Here is a 23,192-nt window from a genome sequence, read left to right as displayed (position 1 = left end):
TTAGCTTTTGACGGGCCAAAGGCAGGTGCGTTGAGCGAGCATGCTATTTCTGCGTGCATGCACACCTGCCACATGCGTCTTCTCAGCTCCGGATGACACACATGAAGCATGTTTAACATGACATAAACTGGCTTCCTCTCGGCGAGACATTCCAGGAACGCGCGTGAGAACATGCACAGCAGAGCCCTCTTTTGCAAATACCCCACGAACACTTTCCACCACTTTCTCAATATATTCATACCAAAGCACGAATGTTTTCAGGATTATCGTGCGAGAATCTCAGTGCCGGACACTATTTTGGCTCTTGCTGGCCCCTCGGCCTAATCTAGTGCTGGATCCTGGTCTTTTCTGGATATCCGATCTCATTTTAAGCATGGGATCTCATTGTGTGTGTGTCATTTGGGTTTTGCGACGCACTCAGCTACAGAAACTTCATGGCGTCGCCTGCCTGTCACCCTGGCAAGAGGGGCGACACCGTGGGGAATCGAACCCCGTTAACGCAGACGCGTTAACCACTGCACTACTGGCACCCACATGTGGGATTTCATTGTTTCCGAAACCAGGCGTCAGGAATCAGTTTCCTGGAAGAAAACTTGGGAACCAGGCACACGCCTGTCTCGGACCTGCTACAATTCCGTTCATTTGTCTCGGACCTGCTACAACTCCGCTCATTTGTCTCGGACCTGCTACAACTCCGCTCATTTGGTAACAGGAGTACAATAAGATCCACGAGAAGCTGCGCGCCGGTCTTAGGCTGTGTTCTCGTTGCGAGCAGAAAGACACATTGCAAAGTTGTGCAGATTCTCAGGTAAATCACAAGTTCGTTATGGTGCAAACATTCTAAATATGAGTCCGGCTGTGCTGCCAACTTGACTAACATAAATATAATGTAGAGTGCAACAGTTAGTGCGTAATTCTGGGGTACATCGCGCGGCAATGTCATCGGCACCAAACACGCTAGCTGGCGGGTAAAGGTATTTGTTGAACCACAGATGCAGCATCGCTGTGACACCATTGGCCAGCGTTGCTGATAACGCAATGTGCGCCATGTGTCAACAACTTAACGTGTCAAGGTGTCAGGGCGTAATGGCCAAGTGATTAGCACCTTCGGCATTCACGTGGGGACCCAGGTTCGAATTCAGCCTACGTTGTGGCCCCTGAACCCCAATATTGTCTTAGCAGTCGCTGGCGCTCCATAAAAAGCGTGTATCGCGTCCCCTTGTTTGAAGGAAGATGCCGCTGTCCGGTTTCTTTTCAAAATGGGAGCCTCATGTAGAGAGTGCTTTTTATGCAACTGCTGCTGTGTTTCGTCACGGTGTCCATCAGCCTGACCGCTATGTTAGGGTTTCTTTTTGCTAAACTGTTTCTTTTGCTATCACCCGAAGGCAGTGCGGGGTTGCAGTAAACAAGAGGGCCCCCACCCACGCACTATACGGTGATAAGCTTCGCGCACAATTTTCGAGCCATAACGCAGCTCACAATTGCCAGTAAAGGAAACCCGGACGCGACATACCCGAGGAGAGGGCGCGCCGTCCGTGCTGAAGATGTTGCTCAGAAAGTCACTAAGATCGCGCAGGGACGTAGGCGAAACACGCCTTCTGTCACCTTTAAGTACATGTGTGCAATGTGTCGCAAACAAACGCATTATAGAAAAAAAAATCAAGAATATAGTTACACTTCTCGGCAGTTTCCAGCTTTCTTCCTTAACACTCTACAATGTGTGCTTGGATGTGATAAGCTATTAACTATATTTCATGAAATAAAACCCTACGCAGACACCACGCTAAACCGCCATATCAAGGAGCGTGCCAGTAAAAGTGTCGGTGCTAGCGATGTCCGACGCATACGTCATCAGTCACGAATGAATTACTCATCCTGGAGCAGGGCGAAGTGCAGTGCAAAGTCCAACCACACGCGGTGGGCGGATCATGAGCCCTGCAGCGTCCGCCTAGTGCCGACACCGGGCTGGCCGGCCGGCACACAGCAGGAGCCACGCCTGAATCGCGCGGCGGGGCAGCGACTGGCACGCTGTCGACCTCTGCACGCGCGCCGTACGACGGGGCAGCGACTGGTACGCTGTCGACCTCTGCACACACGCCGTAACAGCAGGGAACTCGAGCACGATTGGTGAGAGCTCATGCATCTGGGAAGTGCTTGAACATTGCCCGCCGCGAGGGGTCGGTCGCAAAATTAAGAACACTGAAAAAAACACATTTTTAAGGCAAGGCGAGTAAGCATATGGAATAAATATAACAAGTGGAGCCTAATATCGAGATCCCAGTTCATCTTTTTCAACCAAATGAATACCGGATCTTCGATATCGGAAGATCTTTCCCCGATATATTAAATGGACGCTGGGCCGCAGTAGAACAGAAGAAGCGCCTGCAAAATTTTTGGAAAGATTTCGAGCCCCAGAGGACGACTGTGTAAAGGTACCACGCGTCCCGGATCCCAGTGGATCCGCCGACAGATTCTTAAATAATCCGGAGTCTGGAGAGATTTGAATTCCGGAAAACCTTAGGTCATTTGTCTAATGGAGCTCTTTGCCTTGTTTCGAGCATTTTGCGTCGGCCAATTATCACGGCCAGTAGTCTGTTTCGTTCGGAAACTTTACGCTGCAGAATTAGTTCCTGAAAATAGGAATTAGCAACCAGGCGTAGGTATGTCACTGTGTAACATGTAACAACTTCCAGCGCCCTCGATAGGCCCCATGGCGGCAGAAATGTGGTGGAGGTACCAAAATTTGGACAACCTTTAGTTAATTTCAGGCTTACAGGTAGAAATATGACAGCTCAGACTAACTTAACGTCGATGAAAGCAAAGAATAGCTGTCTGCTAAAGATGGATGCAAGAAAATTCGGGGACAAAATTGGTTAAGCGATACGCGGCATTTGTTTTATAAGTGCGAGTAAAACCATTCCCCACTTATACACACATCGGCCAGAGCATTTGAAAACATAGCAGCCGAAAACAGCCGGACTGCCTCAGCCGTTCATTTGAACGCCCGTTCAACTGAACTTTTTAGGATCGTGGTTGCCTTACGTTCAGATCCAGAGAAACCCACGCGCCAAAAGTCAAACGAACGCAAACTGTCCGCGGTCTAAAACCCATGTTCAGACTCGCATCATTTCGATGCAATTCTCATTTTCACGGCTGTTCTAGATTTGCTCTAGATTAGTCGCTCCTGTTCGTCGAATCCTCGGGGCGTCGTCAGTGTATTGACGCTCTACCCTGAGTGGGACTGACTCCATAGTCCGCGGACACAGGAAGGTCCCCGATCCTGTGACACAGGCCACGCCCGCGGCCGGCCAGCGCTGTCCGTCACCAGTTTGCGTCAGCGACCGGCGGTGTGCTTGCAGGGCTCGGCCACGTGGCCAGGAAGGGCGGGGGAGGGGAGGGGATGGGAGGTGTCCGCCCGGGGGGACCGCGGTTGGACTTTGCCCTCCGCGTCACTGCTTCTGAGCGCGCCCGTGATAAACCGGCGAGAGGTCAGGCAGCGGCTGAGAGAGCGGAGACCCACTCAGCGTGTCGGTGGCGAGGAGAGAGCACGGAGACGGCAGTACGGAACCGGCCGGGAGCGACAGCAACGGTAAGCTTTAGGCGAGCCGCCCAGATGTGGGCAGCTCTAGGAGACGCCCTGTTTGTGGTTGTACACTAGGGTTTGTGACTTTGACCGGCGCGTTAGCAATGGTCACCGCTGCAGGACTTTTCCGTCACGTACCTCGCGGAAGCGCGGAGATTGCACGATCCCGAACCCAACAGATGTCCCCATCGCCGCCAATATGCTTCGGTGGAAGTCAAAGTCGCTCCGTCACCCGGTCGGACGACATCGGGGATTGGCGCTTGTGTAGATCTGGCCTTAGGCAGCGATACACGGCAAAGCTGCAGTGCCCGGCGCAGATTTGTGCTTGACGCTGCATGAAGTCGGAGTCGGCCCCGGAATCGGCAGGGTTGTCGTTGAGCTGGGTGAAATCGATTCTCTAGAATTGTGCTGAGGTGAGTTACATCAGCTGAATGTGCGGTGAGGTGACTCAGATCGAAATCAAATGGCAAAGCTATCCCACAACGAATGCGACCGTCCGATGTAAGCCGTTATGGCACCCATGAAAAGGCTTTATCTTAGTCCGCTGTCTCTGGAAGCTCCTTCATCGTGATCGATCTGGGAGCTGAGCCCTTTACCCTTGAGTCAGAGTCGGATTTGACCCTAAATTGGTTGTGCCACATTGTGGGACCATCAGCGTGGGAACAATTGTCGTTGTGGAAATCAACGCAAGGCGTTGTGAGTCTAAATCGGAATCGATTCCACCGAAGCGCAATCGACTACAATTCTGGCGTGCTGGTACGCAAAAGCGCGACATTTTTATTTCATAGAGGCTGATGCCGAGACTCGAAACACTAGTCCTTGGATCATTTCTAAGCCCCGGCCTGCGGTGCACATCTGTGTGCGGAGTCATGAGCGCAGCTAACGTAACACTTTATAGTTGCCTTCCCTTTCTCAGGGCTAACCATCAGGCCCACTTCCAGGGCATGATTGGAACAGGCCAGCCTCACTTGTGTCAGGTCCATGCCCCTCACGAATCCTGGCCATTAGGCCCACTTTCAAGGCATGCCTGCGACAGGCCAGCCTCACTGGTGTCAGGTCCATGCCCCTCGCAAAGCCTGGCGCTGCTGGTTGTTTATCACTTCCCACATACTTTGCCTTTCCCACTCATTATTAATCAATGTCAAGACGGAACACGAAGATGGCTGTCCTCGCTCCGCCCGGGGGTGGTTGTTCTCACATATCATTCCATCGGTTTGGCAAGAGTTAAGTTGAGTAAAAAGGTTTGGTTTATAAGAGCATCTCCAACAATGCCTGTGCAGAAGCATTTACCCATATCCTGTCCAACTCGCTGCCACATGATTGGTTATACATCGGGGTTCTGCGGCTATTTAGATTGACTATCCATGATGGAATTTGTCCTAGCGGAGCGCAATGGACGTATTTGAATGATGAGCACACTCGCCTCACCCGCATGTCATTGCCACATTCTTCCTCGTCGCATGGCATGTTACGGTGGGCCGACATCAGCTGGCTATTGCAGCACTTCGGTAGCCATGGCGACGGAGACCGCAGTCGGGCCGGAGGTGCCCGTGACCAGGGAGCTGATGGAGGAGGTATGGCGCTATCAGACGGCCAGGACGGTGCTGGAGTGGCCCGTCGTCACGAACGCCACCAACAGCGTGCTCGACGCCTACGCGACGATCAAGGTACGAACCAGCCGTTATGATTCATCAATCACTTAAAGGAAATGCGGTGGGCCGCGTCTGTCCAAATCGCCGACACCAGACAGCCAGCGGTGTAGCCAAATGGGGAGATTTTGGGGCCCTACCTCGTCCCCTGGAGGTAACGGAGGCTTCTAAAGCATGCACACGGAGCCCCGATGCATCAAAATAAGATTATGAGTCGAAAAAGTTCCTCGGATGAAAAACAAGACCTCTGTGGCGACGACGAAGGACCCTAATGGTTAAAACGTCTCCCTGTGGCGTAATTTGGCGCCTCCTGGGCGAAATCCTGACTACATCACCCCAGATACCCGTGCCACTTGACGCTTGCGTGGACGGCATCGGGAATTTTCACCGGATGTGCATCGCGGAATGACCTACCGAGACATTCAGTCACCAATCGATCCTGGTCGGGACAGTCAGTGGTGCGTGGTCAAACATGTGGCTACATACGGTGAATAGTCAGGCCTCAGGTAGCCATGGAGGATATTTTTCACTGTTCAAACGGTTTAGTATGTTAAACGGAGCCTGGTATTAACAAAAATGTACCTTGACTTCTCCGAAATGGAGATTCCCAGTAATTCTTGGGACCAATGAATACAAAAGTCGACAATAACAAAGCCGAGGAGACAGACAATTCCACACCAGTTGTCTAGTCTGAAAAGGCTCTCGGTGGCGTAGAGAGAACCATACCTTTCAAAGGGGATTATGTTCCTGTACTAGCAAGACACTCTTCTCCCGTTCACCCTGAGCAGATCGTCCTTCGTCTGCGTGTGAAGTTTTTTGCTTCGACGCTCACAGGATGTCTACACTATAGTGCAGATGCATCTAAACTGCAGATGCATCTGTCATGTGAGCGCATGTATAGAAGTGTCCTGAGAGAGGAAATCAGATTTGTTTCGCCAGATCAGGGATTAAAGGGGCACCACACAGTTTAAGAAACTCTTCTGCAGGTGGGAGAAGCGACCCTCGAAGACAGGTGTTGGTATTACCGGACGTCTCGACCCCAAGGGTGCAAAGGTCGTCCGCATTATTCATGATTGGGCGCAGAGACGTAACTTCAGACAGGGCGTCCGCCGTCTGGAGAGGTCCTGACTGAAGTTCTGTCCCCGTGGAGGGGACACCAAATGTTTGGAAAAGCTCAAATGGCTCTGTAGCAGCAGCCTAGAGTGATAATTAAAGAAGGAGCCATTAAGATAGATTTTCAGGGAATCATCTAGACGAGCGGAATAGCTTCCAACTTGTATGACTACCAAGCTAAGAGAGTCTCATTCACTTCTTAGATGTTCCAAAGGCACATTCCACCCGCCTCAACTTTTGAGCAGGGTTTCCGGTTGCATTTGGTTCTAAATGCCGCAACACCTGCTTCCATCAAACCATTTTTACGCCAAGCAAACAATCTTTCATGTAGCAGCTTGGTTGTCTGAGACTATTTGACTAACGTGTAGTATAATATTGTATACCCGTGATCGATGTTTGGTTCCCTGGGGGAATTCTTAGTTAGGTCGCTGTCTCGGGGCTGTTTTTTGGTATCTGTTAGATCTTGCAGCACACTCGATGGAACCTTGATAGCTAGCACCCGAGATGATAGACGAGCCACTTGAGTTGGTTGCCATAATCAGGCTGTCCTGCCGTGGCACAAGGTCAAATCCAGGATCAAACACAAGATGGCACACTTCGGTCGCTTAGCAACAAGACCACATCGCTGTGTAGCGTGCAGCTCATTGGTTTGACGCGCAGTTTTAAAACGACGGTAACGCTCACATTCAGGTCGCACCTTTTTACTGATCTGAGCTTAACAGTGAGATTTTGGTCAAGTCTACTCACCCTAGTTTGCGCATTTATAATGGGCTGAATTTCAGTATGCACTCCAGGAAGGAGAAGAAAATATTCACTTCAAACATGCCGTCTATCTAGCTATGACCATTAAACTCAAGTTAAGCGCGCTGCCGGTGTGCAGAGTGTAGGGCTTTGCTTGAAACAGCGCCGTAGCTTCCTGATATATTTATTTTAACGTGTCTACATGCATTTTTCACTGTTGACAATTAGTCACTTGCGTACTGATGCATGCAAGAAATGTGGTAGGGCGTGGTGGACGTGTCCCCGGGGCACCATATGCACACACGCCTGTATTTGGATTTTGTGGAAAGGCTGACATGTGGATGGATATCTTCACAATTGCTGGATTGGATTGGACTGGATCCAGGAAATGAAATGCACGGCTATTCTCAGAGTGCACCTATATTTTGTGAGTGTGGCATAACTAGCCTGGGGGCGTCACGGCTTTGATGTCACTCTTCAGGCATCCTCTTCTCGAACGCTTTGCCACAGGAGTCAGGCGCTTCGAAATGTCCACATGGTGCAGTATTTGCATCCCATACGACCGCTGTAGACGCTGGTGTTCGCCATCTCACTCCTTAGCCACGCTGCCATCGCGGTGCCCTTTGGCCAAGTGCTGGTGTTTGCTGGCCCCCATCACGAGCAGGCCAGCACCAATCACTTGCTGCCCTCGTGACAGGCATCGATGACACACACGGCTTATGCAAACACCCCCGCCCTGGTCCAACACACGCGGGGTGCCATGTGTACAGGGGTGGCGGCTGCCGGCCGGCCGCGGCGGCGTGGGGCGAAGGGCGCGGGGCGTGCAGAACTGCACGTGCCACGTCCGCCTGGTAACGTGACACTGGTCGGAGTCTGTGCAGATGTACGACGACTGTAAACAGTCTGCATAGATGTCATTCGCTGTTGCCGTGAGATCCATTTTCGAGCCGGAGGCAATCTTTTACTGGCACCGCGTTGCACCGGGCACTAGCTTGCAATCTGGTCGTGATTTTACCGCTTTGCTGCATGACGCTGTGACTATGACCGTTTTAGGTACTCTTGTTCTCACCTGAATTTTGTATCCCTGAAATTTTATAATTAGCTTGTGTCTGGCAGCTACGTGGCGTCCCCCGCAATATCATCTGTCGTCCCCAAACCATAGGTCACACCCGTCTGTAACCTCTGTTCCGATACTCTCAACATTTGCCACGACTGCTGCCTGACCGAGCGCTCGCCTGCGCCGCCGGCTGGCTTACCCCGGCCAGCGTGCGTTCCCATCATCCGGGCCACTGCCTCCACAGAAGGACGGCGACGTGGCGCGCGTCGTGCTCGGCGCCTGTGAGGACCTGACCGGCGTCTACTGCCGCCTGGTGGCGCTGCCGATCGCACGCACCGCCCTCGTGCGCACGCCGCTGGGGCTGGCCGACCGTGTCGGGAGCACCGCCGTCCACCTGGTGGAGAAGGCCATGCCGCAGCTGAAGAATAGGGAGGACGTGAGTGGCGGGCGAGGATGGGGGTGAGGGGGACTGTCCGCGGGGAGCGTCGGAGGCGCAGCGCAGAGGTGTCCCGGCACTAAGGATCCTGGGTCATGGTCGAAGGATCCTGGATCCGAGTACAGGAATCCTGGATTGTGGTCGAGGATCTTGGATCCTTGCAGAAGGATCCAGGTTCCTGATCGCTGGATCCTGGGCCCCGGAGTGTTTGAATGCGGAACGTTCATTCGTGCAAGACAGTGACGTGCCATGTCAGGTGTTGTCGATGGCAGGCCGACATTGGAATCAAACCGAGCGCCTGTATTATCGCAGTTGGCGGTTTCTTCACGTGGTTGCGACCGTGCAGTCCTTTCATGATCGGATGTGCGAGCCGACTCATGGCACGTCCTGAACGTGCGATATCACCAGCTCCGTTGGTTCCGTGCTTCAGCCGGTACAGCTGAACCGCGATCTCCTGCTGAGTGTGCTGCTGCTGCCGCTCACCATCTCTCTGGTCCTCGCACACCAAACTCTGGAAGGCATCGCCAGCGTCCTGGTCACCACCTTCCCGTCTCTTCAGGTGGCAGCTGAAGGTACGTGCGTGAGACCACCTCCCGTCACCTTAGCACGCAACTCGCGGTGTATGCCGCCCATGATTATCGCACTGGATCATTCCTCTTGCTGTTGTAACGCGTTCGCCTTCACGCCTCGCTCCATCCACTTCCTATCAAACTTAGTTCGTTTGACATTCTTTTACTAATAATAGGCAGGCTCACCCCAGCACGTCACTGATACATCGATCTAATCTCCATTTACCTAGTTTTCATATGTGCTTGCAAAGGACAGGTACAAGTGCATTTTAAAGGCGCGCGCACGTAGCAGTCCCCGACGAAAGCACCTGTCGTGCCAGACTTGCGGCATGCTTCAACATGTCCATGTCTAAATATTGACGCCTAAAAATTTCGGATAGACGCTTAAAGCAATAAGCATCAAATAACAAGCATCGAAAGCATGCGACGTTTTACGACAGGCTAGGATCTGCGTGCGCCTGTGGTGTGCTTTACTTGGCTTTCAGGGATTTTTTAGCTGTGCTCCCCCTCCCCCCCTCCCCAACCGTGGCATGTTGCGCACGTCACTGATGCGGCTTGCTTGAGCTGTCCTGAAATCGGGGCGCTCCAGAAGTTACGTCCGTGACATTGTCCTTTTTCTTCGGTCAGGTTTTGAGCAGAGGTGCCTGGCGGGTCAGTGGTTCACGCTGCTGCTGATGACGACGCTGTTCCTGCCGCTGCAGCTGCTCTCTCACCCGGTGCAGACGGTACGCCAGCTGGTGGCTCTGCCTGTCCAGGCCGCGACAGCTGTGAGTGGCTGCTCCCATCCCCCCCCCCCCCCTCTCCTTTACTCATATGGCTACCGTCGAGGTTGTGCCGTGCACCATTTGATGGATGGATAGCTACTTTGAACGGGAGGCGAACAATAGTTGAATGCCGTCTTTTTAACGGCCGGTTTTTTAATCTTACGGATAGACAGACATATGTAGCTCAGGCTTTTTATCAGTTTTGTAGCTGATAGAGATGTGTATCTCTGTTTGTATGGCTCTACATGCCTGTACCGTACCGTTGACTCGGTTCTTCACGGTTTCCCTGCCCGCCGCGTGTTGACGCTCATCCGCAGCCACTGTGGTACCCCGTGATGTCCAGGCTTCCTGCCACCGTGGCGCCGCCGAGCTGGCGCGAACACTGCTAATGCGCCGCCCGGCTTCGTAGGTCATCAGCTGGGTGCGCGAAACGGTCGCTCTTCTGATCAGCACGGCTTCTGATTGGGTCAGCTGGCTCCAGTCCACCGTGTCAGACTGGGCCAGCTGGCTGGCAGCCACGGCGTCCGAATGGGTCGGCAGAGTCGCAGCCAAGGTGTATGAATGGGTCGGCGGTGTCGCAGCCACGGCTCGCCACTACGTCATCAGGGCGCTGGCCCTCGTCGCAGCCCTGGTCGAGACGATGTACTACGCTGTGTTCGAGGTGAGTGAGATGTGTCCGGAGCACACATTTGGTGCAAAGATACGGAACAGACCAGTGCCTTTTGCCATCGTTATATATTAAGTCGACGGATCTTATCATTTTCATTGTCTGTTTACGACGTGTGGCACGTAACTCTTCCTGGTTGAAGCGTGGTTAGGGAGTGGGTCAATTGCAGGCATGTTATCTGTCGTGATTTGATGACGTACTATAACAGGCTTACGACATGCCTGTCATTGTCATTTCAAAAGCCATGGGGCGATTAAGGCCGAAAAAATATGACGGTCGGGTTGTTCACATCTAGCGTTGGTAAGCAGGATTTCCAGATACAACGGTCGTCGATTGGCTTCCAGTCAAGGTTGTGCAGGTACCATACCGTAATCCAACACTGACGCATCGAGGAGCATATTTACCAAACAGGGATATTGTGTTGCACAGAACACTCTTTTCTTCTTAAAAGTATACCAGTAGTTATAAGTGAGCCTGTTTCATCATGTCTGATGCTTACTTAGAGATGTTTGAATGTGAAACATCCCCTTGAGGGCGTGGTTGCGTCCATTCCCACAGCTTGCGAGGCACCTGCGTCGACCATTGCACCGTTCACCTCCTCACCTCGCCTCACCGAAGTGGCGCTGAAAACACTGCGGCCCGGTCAGCACACGCGGCTCTGAGCCCCCCCCCCCCCCTCCCCCCTTTGTAGTCGTGCATCACGGGGCGCAGCCTGAGCCGGCCGCGATCTATCCGACAGGCAACCGGACTGATGAAGGTGCTGCAGCAGGCGTGGGAGTGGGTGCGTCAGTTTCTACAGCAGCGTCGGGACGGCGCCCAGCAGCTGCTGCACTCGGCGGCCGACACAGCGCCCGTCAAGGGCCTGGTAAGACGCATGTACGCACGACTTTCTATCGTCCTCCGTACACTCAGACGCGACCAGCTACCGTGATTATGTGATTACAGCTACCGTTCAGTGGCGGTGCTCTTTGAGCGTTGTTGAGAACGGTTGCTCTCTGTGGGATGGATACTAAATAAATGCACTTCCCTAGGGAAGTTATGTTATTGGTCGATGGGGTTTAGATGGACGCATGGCATGGTGAGAACATCGAGCATGATCTTACAGGTATTTATAAATGTGTAGGTACCTGGCTATTTTAGTAGTTTGTACCTTGGAAGTATGTGCTTGCCGGGTACAATTGAGGGATTCATGCATGCCGTGCAATATTCTATTGTGTTCTACGTCTAAAGCGTCGTAGACAAGATTGTCTTTGAATTGATACGAATCATTACAGCAGGGATATCGTGATGCAGTCGATTAGTGGTCACCTACAGCCGCGAGCAGAAGCCGTCGCTGACAACAAAAGGCGCGCCTAGGGTCATTCCACCGATATTCGCCCCTGACTCACGAATCGCGCCGAACAGGGAACAGGCCGGCTCGTGCGTATTGTTGCGTCTCTCGCACATCTCCGCGGTGCTGACACTGCGCGCCCGTGCTCCCACAGGCGGACATCGTCGCCAACTCTGAGCTCGCGCTGGTTCGGTACGTGCGCGAGCTCTGGTGCGGCTCCGAGCAGCCCGAGGGCGCCCCCAGCGTCGCGCGGCGGAGCCGGTCCGGCCGCCGGCGCCACCTGGCTCCGTGGGCTGCTGAGGCCGGCGCCGCGCGCCGCAGCGGCTCCTCGTGAGGTCGACCCGTGGACCCCGACGCGCATCGTCAGCGCCCTGCTGCTCACGCTGCTGCCGGTCGCGCTCGCCGTGATCCTGCTCAGTCTGAAGTGAGCGGGCTCGGAGGATTGTACGCTGTATCTCCGTCGCTCACCGCGCTCCTGCTCAGTCTGAAGTGAGCGGGCTCGGAGGATTGTACGCTGTATCTCCGTCGCTCACCGCGCTCCTGCTCAGTCTGAAGTGAGCGGGCTCGGAGGATTGTGCGCTGTATCTCGTCGCTGGCCGTGCTCCGATTCAGTCTGAAGTGAGCCACCCCGGGGGTCACGCCGCGTTGCTCCTGGCCTGGCTGCCCCCCCCCCCCCCTCCCGTCACTGAGGACTTGGCGGCCGCCGGAGGATCGTCCTCCCGCTGCAGCTGTTCGCTCTACTCGAGCTGATGTGGCCGACCACCGACGGCTCTACTGATCGCGCTCCTCATGCGCCTGAAGCTGAGAACTATTGCCTCTGCCAGTTGACCGTCCCGTTGGCCGGGACGGCTCGACTTTGGCAACGTGGGGCCCAACGTTGTCCGGCACACGATCGCCGGCGCGCGGCGGTCAGCCCGACGGCGGAGAGCGCGGAGCAGTCGCGCCACCTGCCGACGGTGGCGCCACCGTCGCCCGGACCCCTCCCTCCACTGGCCGGACGCTGGTGCGTCCGATCGCTTAGCTGGAGGGTGGTGGTCCATGCTGCCCGAAGGCGCTATGGGACGCCTAGCTGTGTAAGCCGCTGAAATCCCTGGCATTGTTCAGTGCGGTGTTAATGCATGTTTCTGTTGGCGCATGGTTCGATGTGATGAGGCATTCGCACGACTTGTCCATGCAGCCGTGCCTGCACTGTGGCCCGGTGTTATTCAACGTGGGAAGTGTATTATACCTGGGATGACAGTTGCCAAATAAATGACGCCTCGTGATCCTCGCGTCGCGTTAATTGGTTTAATGGCATTTTTAGGGGGCGCTGAAGTGGTGAAAATGCTATGCTGAATACAATTTAGTATAATACAAATGTTTTGCACAAACTAGCAAATCAGGCGACTCTTGGCGAATAAAGCTGGATATGACTGCGAAGCAAGCAGCTATCAAAAACAATGTTCTGCACTGTTCGAAACAAAACATATATCGCTACAAGAAAAGTTTTAGGCGCCAAACAACGTTCCAGCATGAGCGTCCCACATTGATAACAGAAACGCAACCGTCGAACGCTCTCAGATGAAGTGATCGACTCAGATGAAGTGAAGTGATCGACGAAGTGAAGGATGTAACTCGCATGGGCCGTGCTTGATCAGGACCGCGTTGCATCACACGAACGGCCAACACGTACGCACCCCGTTGTGCGTGCGAAAACATAGCTTACAGCGGGGGTCATTCCCCGCACCGGACGCTCGGCCACTGTGGGGACGGCATAGTGATGTATATTGTACTCTGTACTACGTCTGCTGTACTACGGGTATTTCCTCCTCCTACGCCCCCCCCCCCCCCCCCCCCCCCCCCTGCAGGATTGCCCCGTCGCACTCTTTTTGACGTACTCTGCTGATGCTGGTCGGCAGCGTATTGCGGCAAATACGCCGTCATTTGAATGATCATTTTGAGGTCAACACCTAAATCGACGACTAATACCTGTATTATCAGCACGCATTTGTCACCTCACAGGCTTTATGAACCAGACCCTAGAGCGAGTTTCACCAAAATAACGATAGGCACCGACAATGTCACAAGTTCTTACGTAAATATGAACATTCCATTGCACTGTTTACGTTAAAAGCTGTTTCTTGGATTTCCCCGCATCCTTCTTTCGCTTCTTCTGCATGTATTTGTCCAGTCTACCACTTTCCTTTAATGCAAGGAATTTCTCAGCCAGAGCTTCCTTCTTTTTGAAGCCTTTGCTCTTGTACACCGGCTTTTTACCTGCTTTCAGCCTGGAAATATTTTCTTCTCGCTCAGCGTGCTCTTGAGCTTCTTTCTCTTCTTTCACCTTTCGCGCTTTTTCTTTGTTCTGAATCCGCTGCAGCAGCAGCTTAAGCTTCTTCTTCTCAGAAGGATCAGATTCCTGATGATATTGTTCTTTTAGACGGTCTTTTTCTGATGACTTCAGCTCATCAACAAACTTATAGTTTTTTTGCCACGCTTTTTCATCGAAGCTTCCTGATACGCCATCAAACCTGGGATCCCTTCTGATCACCTTTGGGACCAGCACCACATCCCGAACGGAGGGCACGCGCATTTTTGAGGACTCTTCCCGGGGTGCATGCTTGCTCTGCTTGGAATAGGCTTGACTTCGCCTGCTTTTCACACTGAAATGAACCCTACTTTGAGGGTGCTTTCGAAGAGGCTTCCCATGATAGGCCTCATTGAAAACCTTTGCACCAAGGTCATCTTTCAGCTTTTGAATGTCCTCAAAAGACATGTCTGCTAGTTCTTTGCGAATCTGTGTTCTCTCATCCAGATCTTCATTTTCACTTACTCTTCTGTCTGGTTCTTCATAGCTGTCCTCCATTATTCCACACTGCAAACAGATTTCAATTATCAGTGGTGGATGATGACAACAAAAAAGTTAAATCACATCAGTTAAGAATATCACACAAGCATGACCAATGTCATGTTTGATGTGAACATGGGGTGGCTGAGGACATGATATTACACTGTCTGCTTTTTACCAGCAGCACAGCTTACTGTGAACTGGACAACCATACACCCTGTCTGAAGTTACAACCATTTCCCTGCCATAGGTCCTAAACCCCACAACAAATATTGATTTGTGTGGATTCTGGTATATAACATTGTCCTAACCATTGATGCACACAGGTTGCACCCCCACCATGCAGCCTTCCCGGGATCACAAACAATAAATGCCCCCAAAAATCTGCAGAGCTGATATTGCATTCACTATACATTTTTGGCCAGAAAGAAACCTGATGACAACCACACCAGGCCACTGAACTTGCACAGAGTATCTTTTACCACACATCATGCTTTCACTGCTCAGCACCAGACAGTGGTAAATTGGACATTATGTCAGCATAACACATAAGTCTCCCATCAACAGATATTTTGGATGGATATATGATTCTTCCAAGGTCAAATGAGGTAAACAACTGGTGGTGGCATGCCAATTATTTGGGACAATATCAATCCTAGATTACCCCTTGATACAGAATTTGAGTTACGACAAATTGCATACATGTTTTGATCCACACCCTTCATTCTCCAGCCCTTTTGATTTTACTTTCCTGCATTTCATCCCTGAACTGGCAGCTCACTGACTGGACTAAGAGGGTTAAATCAAACATCACCAGATCTCTCAGATGACAACTTATACAATTTATTGTGTTCCTGGCTGTCAATTTTGAGCAAAAATGTATGTGTCTATCTCCTACCTTTCACCATGTGTTTTAACATAAATCCCCTCACTGGTGAAGGTTAAAAGCATAATTTAACACTGATGATCCAATCAAACAGGGATACAGCTATCCCTCAAATTTCACTCATCTCCTTGCATGGTTAAAAAATGTTTAATTCATAACATGTCTTCTTTAAATATGAGCAGAATATCTGAATGGTCTTGTTTACAATATGTATACCTATGTGCAATATGGGTGATACAGATATGGCACAACCCTGGCATAGTCTCAGACAGGTCAATTATATTTCTGTGTCACTGGAGATTAGCAACACACTCAGCTCCTGCAGCTAAATTATGTTGCCTGCCCCTCACCCAGGCAGGAATGGCACACATGCATGACATAGTGGTTAATGCAGATGCATTAACCAACATGCTACCAGCACAATCTTGATTATCCTTTCACACAAGTCAAAACTAGATAACCATACAATGGCATTTAATTAATTTTGACCAGAAATTTAACTGATTGCACCAGAGGTGGCACAAACCTGGAGTTGTTGTAAAAATAGCTATAGAAATTGAATTATTGAGGTTCTTGCATAGATTTTATTAGATCAAAAGCCACAGCGACTACAGCCATAGCGATTAAGACCACTGAGAAAACCCGTGCGTACACTTTCACCGCTGAAGTGACTAAATAAATTGATAACCTTCAAACGCACCTTCCCAGAGGCTGACACGCCAGTACACCGTGCTTTGAAGGGTTCAGTAGACCCAGCAGTACCAGCGAGCGTACTAGGCCCTTCGCAGAACAAAGCGACCCTTGCGCGCAGCTCTAGCGGTATATACTGCTTTGGCTCTGGCGTGCTCTGGCGTGTAAACGCACATCAAGCGTACAACCGCGCAGACAACGCTGGGTGTAAACTGTCCACGAATGTGGCGTGGTTGCTCCCAGGTTCTACAGTTTTGTACCGTACCTGCAGATGCCAGCTGATAATTATGTCACTAGCCAAACACCACAGAAAAACCGGCAGGGAGACAAATTAACTGATAGGAGAGAAAGGTCTCGCAAAAAATAGCAGCATCATGCGTAAGCAGTGCTTCATCACTTACGCAACAGCAACCAAAAGCCAAAAAACGTAGTTTTTTTAGCAAGACTTTTTCTGACGTCATCAGCAGTAGACTTGTGTAATGGACAGATGTGAACAGGTGTCCTAACCTTGGTACGATTTTGTCCGAAATCCGCGTGTGCTTCGTGTGTCTTCGTGATTGGAGTTGTGTGGCGTGTGGAGGCTGTTGCCGTGTGAGCCGTGCAATTATGGAAAACTGATGGTACCCTTTCACTAGCCTATACCAGCTGGCGTTTTTTAGTTAGTCGCAAATAATAGCACCAAGATGGCTTCAATGAATGGCCCAACAGCTATGGGAACGGATGGTCGCGACTTCCTACACCGACAGAGAGTGGCCTCCCAGTACCAACTGAGGTAAGTGATTCTTCGGGCGTAGTTCCGCCAAGTGCGCAAGGGGACTGAACAGTCAAAAATGATTCAGCCTGTCCGTGAAATATGTCAATAATAGGATGTTTCCCTGAATTTGGCTTACTTTTTACCCAAAGTTCCGGAGTGTGTGGTGGGGGTGTGGGCTGAAGCCCGTGTTCACTTTTTGCCCAAAGCTAGGGGGTGGGGGCGGGTGCTGGAGCCGGGAACCCGGAGCCCATGTTCGGCAAGGTGGGAAAAAACTGAAGCCACCTGTCTGGACAGGAAACCATCTGTGAGTGACTCCATCTTTCACTTTCAGTAGCAATTGTCCATACCTTTGTTGCACTCATGCTGGCTGTTATCCCAGACTGTACAATTCTTCCAAAGCTATGGTTAATGGCTATGGCTATCAATTCATGGAATCTCTAAGTGCACAACACATCTTTCAAGCAACATGGTTGAATGTCTCAGGGGGTGGCTTGCTGGCACCTCAGGAGCAAAAACATTGCTTACAATCTTCATATACAGAGCTTGATCATGTGCCTTCTACTCCTCCTTTGCTTTTGATGTAACAGTCTGACCACCAGTCAACCAGCATTTACATTTTTCCAAAAAAGATAGGTTTCCCTAGATTTGTGTACACCTGACTGGATAAATTATCGTGTTTTGTTTGTCAGTAAACCATTTGTTGTGTGGACATTCACATCACTCTGTAAGCAGTGACCATTTTGTGTTACATGGTGATTGTATCTTTACCTTTCAGTGCTCAGATGAAATGGCGGCTCAAGTTTTGTGTAGTGATGCACCTTTTGCTGTTCATCTTGATGGCAGCGAAGTTGTCAGCAGATGTCTTAGACAGGCTGGACATATTTGTTCTAGAAATAGAAGAATTAGAAATACCACAGGTATGTAAAATTTGATGGCATTACAGCTGGTCATCTTGCAGATTAAGTTGTATCTTGGTAGTATATATTATAGGATGGTACATCTTGCAGGTCTTTAGATCACTGCATGGAGGCAAAATATGTCTGATTTGATTGTATGTTCTGATCCAATGCAATGAATCATTGCATGCAGCCACATTTGCAAATGATTTGAAGGCAGTTGCACAACATTGTGTGCCTTGATAGTGTCAGGTATAGGATATGTCAGGATTTTAATGTTCTTTAAAATTTGAACATTTTAGTAGCTTTTGTTGGCATGATAAGAGCAGTTCTTTGGCAATTACTTGAATTGACTTGTGTTTTCTAGTTGTTGCAGGTTTCTGTATATCTATACTTATGTTTAATATGCTGCTCCTCATTTACAGCCAGTGAAGTGGGAGTATCTTTGGGCCTTCAGCATCCTTTATTCATTCTGTGCTCTTTCTGCATGCAAGAAAAATAGCATTTTCTACTTGCAGGTATACATAGGTAAGTTGTGCCAGTATTTTCATGTGCAGCTGTTTTATGTGAGTGGTCAGTCAATGTCTGTAGACAAGTGGATGAGGAAATTTTGGATTGTGATAATATGTCTCAACAAGGCTGTGATGTTTACCTTGTTGATAGACTTGCTATTATTTTATTTCATAGTGTGAAGATAGTTTTGTGCAATATTGTGATGATCTATGATTTAACTGAGTTGTTCCATCAAGGGAAACATGTTGGGATCATTTGTATGGCAATCACATTGATGGCAATATAGTAGATTATCCACACAAGGTCAGCATTTGTTGCTTGGGTGTCACAGTGCACAAGGTGCCTCATCTTCCCAGTGGGAGGGATGCAAGGCTAGTGTTGCCAATACTTGAATATCCACAGAAGTAGCAGAAACAGTGGAATAGAGCTAATAATGAAGGGTTAAAAGTCCTCAGGTTCAGGACTCCAACAGAGGTAAAAGCACACTCTTCTGGGCACAAGGTGCACAACATGCTGATGCTGATGTGCTTCTGAACTAGGTCTCCCACTGAGCTGGGCCTGAGTATGGCCATGTGCTTTTTGTAGCTCTCTGGCCAGGTAGTTCAGGAGGAAAGTAAGGTTCTCATCCACAACACCTGACAGCAAGAGCATCATGGCATATCATGGGCTGACAAAGCAATAGAACATTTTGTTGAGTTGATCAACTCTATTAACTACAACTTGGACATAATTCCTGAACAGTCTAAAGACCACCTGGGACCTGCATAGCTTGCAGGGATTTGGATGACTTCTAACAAGGAGAAGCAAAACTCCAGCATTGTTGCGCACAGCCTCTCAGAGGGTCAGCACCTGTGCTCCCCTTCCCTTCCCCACATGGGGGCGGGTTCGGTCCTGGTTACAGCATGTCCCGTGGGCGCTCGTTTGGCCACTGCGGTCGCTGGCGATCCATGGAAGGGTGCGTGATCTCGTCCACCGCGTTTGGTGTACGAAACGCAAAAAAAAAAAACTCAAGGAAGCCCTGTACTCCGTTAAACGCCAGTTTTTTCTTTAGAAATTGCACGCCGTAAGCGTTCAAGGCCAAGTCCCTCAATGAATAACGCTTTAGTTGTCCGAAAAAGAGTGGTCATCAGTGTCGCCACGGTGGTCGCTGCTATCCTCAGGGATTGGTGCCGAGCCGGGTCAGTCAGTACTCGTCGCGAAAAATTTGCGGGAGAGCGTTACAGGTGGCCCAACTTTTCGCATACGACACTAGCTGTACCGCGATATTGCTGACCAGCAGGAGTTTGAGCAGCTGCGGCCCGCCCTGCATGTGATGGACGCATGGTCCGGCGGTGTTCTCCCTTCAAGAGAGTGAAATCCAGCACCTTCCGCGTGAGCACCACAAGTCCCTTTACGCCTACAACATGCGCGACATTTGCATTCCGCAGGTCAATACCACAGGGACTTCGGGGATCATTACTTACGGAGACGCAAAGCTCCTCAAATGAACATCAATAGCGGCCTCTAAGGCCAATCGCTGGCATATTAACTGCCGGGTTAATGATAAGGTTTGCTGTATACATGACGCGACGTGAAGACATACCTGACCATGAAGCTGCTGTTGGAACTCCCGAACCTAAAGGACCTGCCCGTGCCCTGCCAGACCTCAGTAAGACCTCATATTTTGGAATTGCTCTGGGGCCTTTCAACAAGGAAGGCCAACAGCTCCGGAAGGACCTCGGCAAGGTTTGATATTCTGGAATTTCTCTGGGGTCTTTTCAACAAGAAAGGCCAACGGCTCCGGAAAGGAACGCAGTTACGGGCAAGCATTGCTCTGGTCCAGAACATTTGCCGTGTTTCGGAAGACGCACCCCAGCAGGCACGCTGACTGCCTTCTCCGCAGCACAGGAGGCAGACGGGACGAGACAGACAACACGCAGACGGAAACATCGTCAAGTTTGTCATGCATCGGCGCATTTGTGGGAGGAAGGAGTCTCCCTGTGTCAGCATGGTTAGAAATCTGGCGCTGAAGGTGGCCGAGTCTTGGCTCCGCTTCAGACTGCGCAGAGACTACTTCGGATTCAGTCGGCTTCATGACGGTTTCCACGATTGTGTTAGGTTTTCTACGATGCTTTGTCACAGATCAGTGCATCTCGGTGATTCGTGTGTGAGCGCGATAAGGCGGGACTTAGCAAGCTTCAGAGCCTTAAGAACTCCTGGTCGCTGAATTAAGTGAGGTTATTTAGGTCACCCAAGCTTTTGATTTTCATGTCGATTGACGCTTTGTCATATCTCAGTGAACTTCAGTGATGTGTGAGAGCGATGAGGTGGGACTAAGCAGGTTTCAGAGCTCCTGGGCGCTGGATTAAATGTGTTTTTAGGCCACTCAAACTTGCGTGAACTGAGAATAAGTTGCTTCCTTCTTGTACTGATTGGAGAAAACCAGGGAGCCTTGATACCAAAAGTCCCAGTTTTTACGCTTCTAACCACACAGCAAGCTCAGTCATGTCATTAAATACCTTGGCCTTAGGCTACCGATTTGAAATGGATATCTTACTGTATATACCGTTCTCCCCAGATACTTTGTATTTCTACATGACCGGTCTCAGCGAGTATAGCGGTTGCTGCGTTGTTCAGCGCGCGACAGCTTGACAAGATGCAACGGCAACGCCTTCTTTATCGGTGTGTGAGGGTCACCGGTGGCAGGACAGTGGGATCTGCACTGGCGTACTGACAGTTCGGCCCTCGCCCGCCAGGTGGCATCGCTACGCTCGGCCTGGCGCCCGCCTTGTTCGCCTTCGTCTATTACCTGCCGGACGCGTACAGCTTCGTCTCTACCGGCTCCAAAGAGAACGTGTTTCTGTGGCAGGTGGGCACACGCCGGGCGGCATGATCAACCTCACGGTGCACCGAGCTGTGTCACCGCAGCGGGCTGGCCGGTCGCCGATCCTCATTTCGGCCCGCTGAAGCTGCGTTGCATACGGACGACTGTGTGGAAATAGGCTTTGACGCGAGCTCAGGCCGCTAGACGCCCTGTGTCGTTTTTGCATTGCCTTGTTATTCCAACTGTGTGGATCTGGGTGGATGGATTCGGTGTATAATGTGATGGAGCTTGACTCGGCTCTTTCTCACCAGATTCCGCGCTGATTGTAAAAAAAGCTATCGAGTGATGTCGCTCGTGCCGTGTCACGTGTGGTCACAGCTGCTGTCCCTCTTGCGGGGCGGTGGGACGAGCAGCCTCGGGGGTCCGCTGTGTGCTGCCGATCGACCAGTGCGCTCTGTCGGCCAGGGCCAGCCGTACTGCATGATGAACCTCGCCTTCTTGGTACCGACGCTGCAAGTGCACAGCTTCGCGCTGTACTTCAGCAGCCGCCTGCTGACCGCCTGGAAGGCGCGCGGCTCCAAGAAGGCGCAGTGACCTGGTCGCCGACCTGCCGCCGGGCCGCCAGCCGGCCGCTCGCGCTGACCTGCCGGCGGCGCCCCTCGTCTGGTGACGCGCACAGGGCCCGGGCGCTGACACGAGCTGGGGAGCCGAAGGGCCGGCCGGCCGTCCGCGGCGCTTGTTTGTAACGCCCGGGTATGGCTCGGGGAATTTGCATGATGTGAAGAACGTTGAAACGTGGAAGCAGCAGGTCCTGAGATTGCCGTGGCGGTCGAATGTGAGGTCATCGTGCGAGGCACCCGCGGGCGAGCGAGCCGATGTGTTCTGCCCCCTTGATGCGGATTGCCGGAATCGATATTGCGGCCTTGAACCAAGCCACCTATGTTACGTCCCGGTTAACATCTAGTCAACCCTCCCTGGCACTCCTCTCCCCTCGGAATCAGTGGAAATCACTCTTCGTGCGCCGTGTCGGCCAGCTCTTGTTCGATTCGACTGGGGCATTTTCAACTGCGAGCCACCGTTATTTTCTCTTCGAGCGTGATTTCGTCCACAGTTCCTCGGACCCGACGGATAACAGCTCAACTGTCCGTTACGTAATGCTAGGAGAGTTTTTATAACATATTTGACCTGTGACAATCACGCGTGGACCTGAGCTTGTCGAGAAATAAACATGTTTGCGCACGTGTTGTTTGATTTTGGGGTGAGGATCCAGCGTGACTGAACTGCAAACTCTTAGTCCGATGGGCGGCCTGTATCCAAGCATGTTAATGTTGAAATCTGATTATGTATTGCCCAGATCAATTTTACTATTGAAACGCGTTCGTCTTCCCAGGAGTGTCACATTGCGTCGGGAGACTGCAATAGTACTAAATGGAGACGCTCGATCTTCCCAGGATTTGTCAACTGCAGCCAGATGGGAGGGGGGTGGCGGCGGCGCGCGACGCACCCATGAAGAGTTCGCTGGCGAATGGTTCGGGAGGACCCTGCTCGAGGCTCCAAAAGGCTTGGAGGTTGGCAGATGTCGCTGTGCTCGCCGGGCAGCAGGTGGCGCTGCAGCGTTCCTTTTTTTTTACTCCTTTCGGCCTCCTGGCTAAGTGCAGACGAGCTTGATCCAATAAAGATGGCCCCATCTCCACAAAGTAAACTGAAACGAGTGGAATGTTTAGGAGGCGCCATAGTGTTCTAACACTTAGATGTCCGATTAATCTATTCCCTGTAACTTCTCCATGAAGTACGAGATCGGCATTAACCCGTGAGCAAGTCAGACTCATGAGCGTTGGTGTTTTTCGGCAGCAAACCGCATGCCTGTCGATAATGGAGACATGACGGGATTCTCCTTCACATCTGGTGAAGGGA

At 51.3% G+C, this 23,192-nt stretch overlaps 3 protein-coding genes across 8 annotated transcripts; 2 read left to right on the top strand and 1 right to left on the bottom strand.

Annotated features, from left to right (window-relative positions):
* The first annotated feature begins 3,461 nt into the window (after nucleotides 1–3,461).
* On the top strand, nucleotides 3,462–13,215 carry LOC119102608 (uncharacterized). 3 transcript variants are annotated; one of them, XM_037226050.1, is made up of 8 exons: nucleotides 3,462–3,589; nucleotides 5,085–5,250; nucleotides 8,388–8,579; nucleotides 9,010–9,151; nucleotides 9,776–9,873; nucleotides 10,322–10,573; nucleotides 11,319–11,455; nucleotides 12,064–13,215. In XM_037226050.1, exons 2-8 carry the CDS (start codon nucleotides 5,098–5,100, stop codon nucleotides 12,335–12,337), a joined length of 1,248 nt encoding a protein of 415 aa, XP_037081945.1. In that variant the 5' UTR covers nucleotides 3,462–3,589; nucleotides 5,085–5,097; the 3' UTR covers nucleotides 12,338–13,215. The 3 variants fall into 3 exon arrangements, with proteins under 3 accessions (XP_037081945.1, XP_037081946.1, XP_037081944.1); XM_037226051.1 differs by having other exon boundaries at nucleotides 9,776–9,915; nucleotides 11,319–11,444; XM_037226049.1 differs by having other exon boundaries at nucleotides 9,776–9,915.
* Nucleotides 13,216–13,863: 648 nt separating this feature from the next.
* Nucleotides 13,864–16,526, bottom strand: LOC119103470 (ribosomal RNA processing protein 36 homolog). Of its 4 annotated transcripts, none has more exons than XM_037227022.1 (2): nucleotides 16,487–16,526; nucleotides 13,864–14,763 (listed from the first exon to the last, which is right to left on the bottom strand). In XM_037227022.1, the coding sequence occupies exon 2, from the start codon at nucleotides 14,752–14,754 to the stop codon at nucleotides 14,011–14,013; it is 744 nt and encodes a 247-aa protein (XP_037082917.1). In that variant the 5' UTR covers nucleotides 14,755–14,763; nucleotides 16,487–16,526; the 3' UTR covers nucleotides 13,864–14,010. The 4 variants fall into 4 exon arrangements, with proteins under 4 accessions (XP_037082917.1, XP_037082915.1, XP_037082918.1 ...); XM_037227020.1 differs by having other exon boundaries at nucleotides 16,323–16,522; XM_037227023.1 differs by lacking the exon at nucleotides 16,487–16,526 and adding an exon at nucleotides 16,450–16,476.
* Nucleotides 16,527–16,839: 313 nt separating this feature from the next.
* Nucleotides 16,840–22,511, top strand: LOC119103471 (protein jagunal). The gene is made up of 5 exons (XM_037227025.1): nucleotides 16,840–17,084; nucleotides 17,842–17,983; nucleotides 18,388–18,490; nucleotides 21,211–21,323; nucleotides 21,744–22,511. The coding sequence occupies exons 1-5, from the start codon at nucleotides 16,996–16,998 to the stop codon at nucleotides 21,870–21,872; spliced, it is 576 nt and encodes a 191-aa protein (XP_037082920.1). The 5' UTR covers nucleotides 16,840–16,995; the 3' UTR covers nucleotides 21,873–22,511.
* Nucleotides 22,512–23,192: the final 681 nt, after the last annotated feature.

This window comes from Pollicipes pollicipes, unplaced genomic scaffold (genome assembly GCF_011947565.3).
Source record: "Pollicipes pollicipes isolate AB1234 unplaced genomic scaffold, Ppol_2.1 Scaffold_5724;HRSCAF=6776_pilon_pilon_pilon, whole genome shotgun sequence".
Classification (NCBI taxonomy): domain Eukaryota; kingdom Metazoa; phylum Arthropoda; class Thecostraca; order Pollicipedomorpha; family Pollicipedidae; genus Pollicipes; species Pollicipes pollicipes.
The sequence above is the reverse complement of the archived record's forward strand: the minus strand, read 5'-3'. Positions and strand labels throughout refer to the sequence as shown.

Bases quoted from the DNA above. Each gene is read 5' to 3' on its own strand.
- LOC119103470 (XM_037227022.1), bottom strand. From the start codon at position 14,754: ATGGAGGACAGCTATGAAGAACCAGACAGAAGAGTAAGTGAAAATGAA.
- LOC119102608 (XM_037226049.1), top strand. From the start codon at position 5,098: ATGGCGACGGAGACCGCAGTCGGGCCGGAGGTGCCCGTGACCAGGGAG. The intron at 5,251-8,387 runs GTACGAACCAGC...CTGCCTCCACAG, and splicing joins ACGCCTACGCGACGATCAAG to AAGGACGGCGACGTGGCGCG. The intron at 9,916-10,321 runs GTGAGTGGCTGC...CCGGCTTCGTAG, and splicing joins CTGTCCAGGCCGCGACAGCT to GTCATCAGCTGGGTGCGCGA.
- LOC119103471 (XM_037227025.1), top strand. From the start codon at position 16,996: ATGGCTTCAATGAATGGCCCAACAGCTATGGGAACGGATGGTCGCGAC. The intron at 17,984-18,387 runs GTATGTAAAATT...CCTCATTTACAG, and splicing joins AAGAATTAGAAATACCACAG to CCAGTGAAGTGGGAGTATCT. The intron at 18,491-21,210 runs GTAAGTTGTGCC...CTCGCCCGCCAG, and splicing joins CTACTTGCAGGTATACATAG to GTGGCATCGCTACGCTCGGC.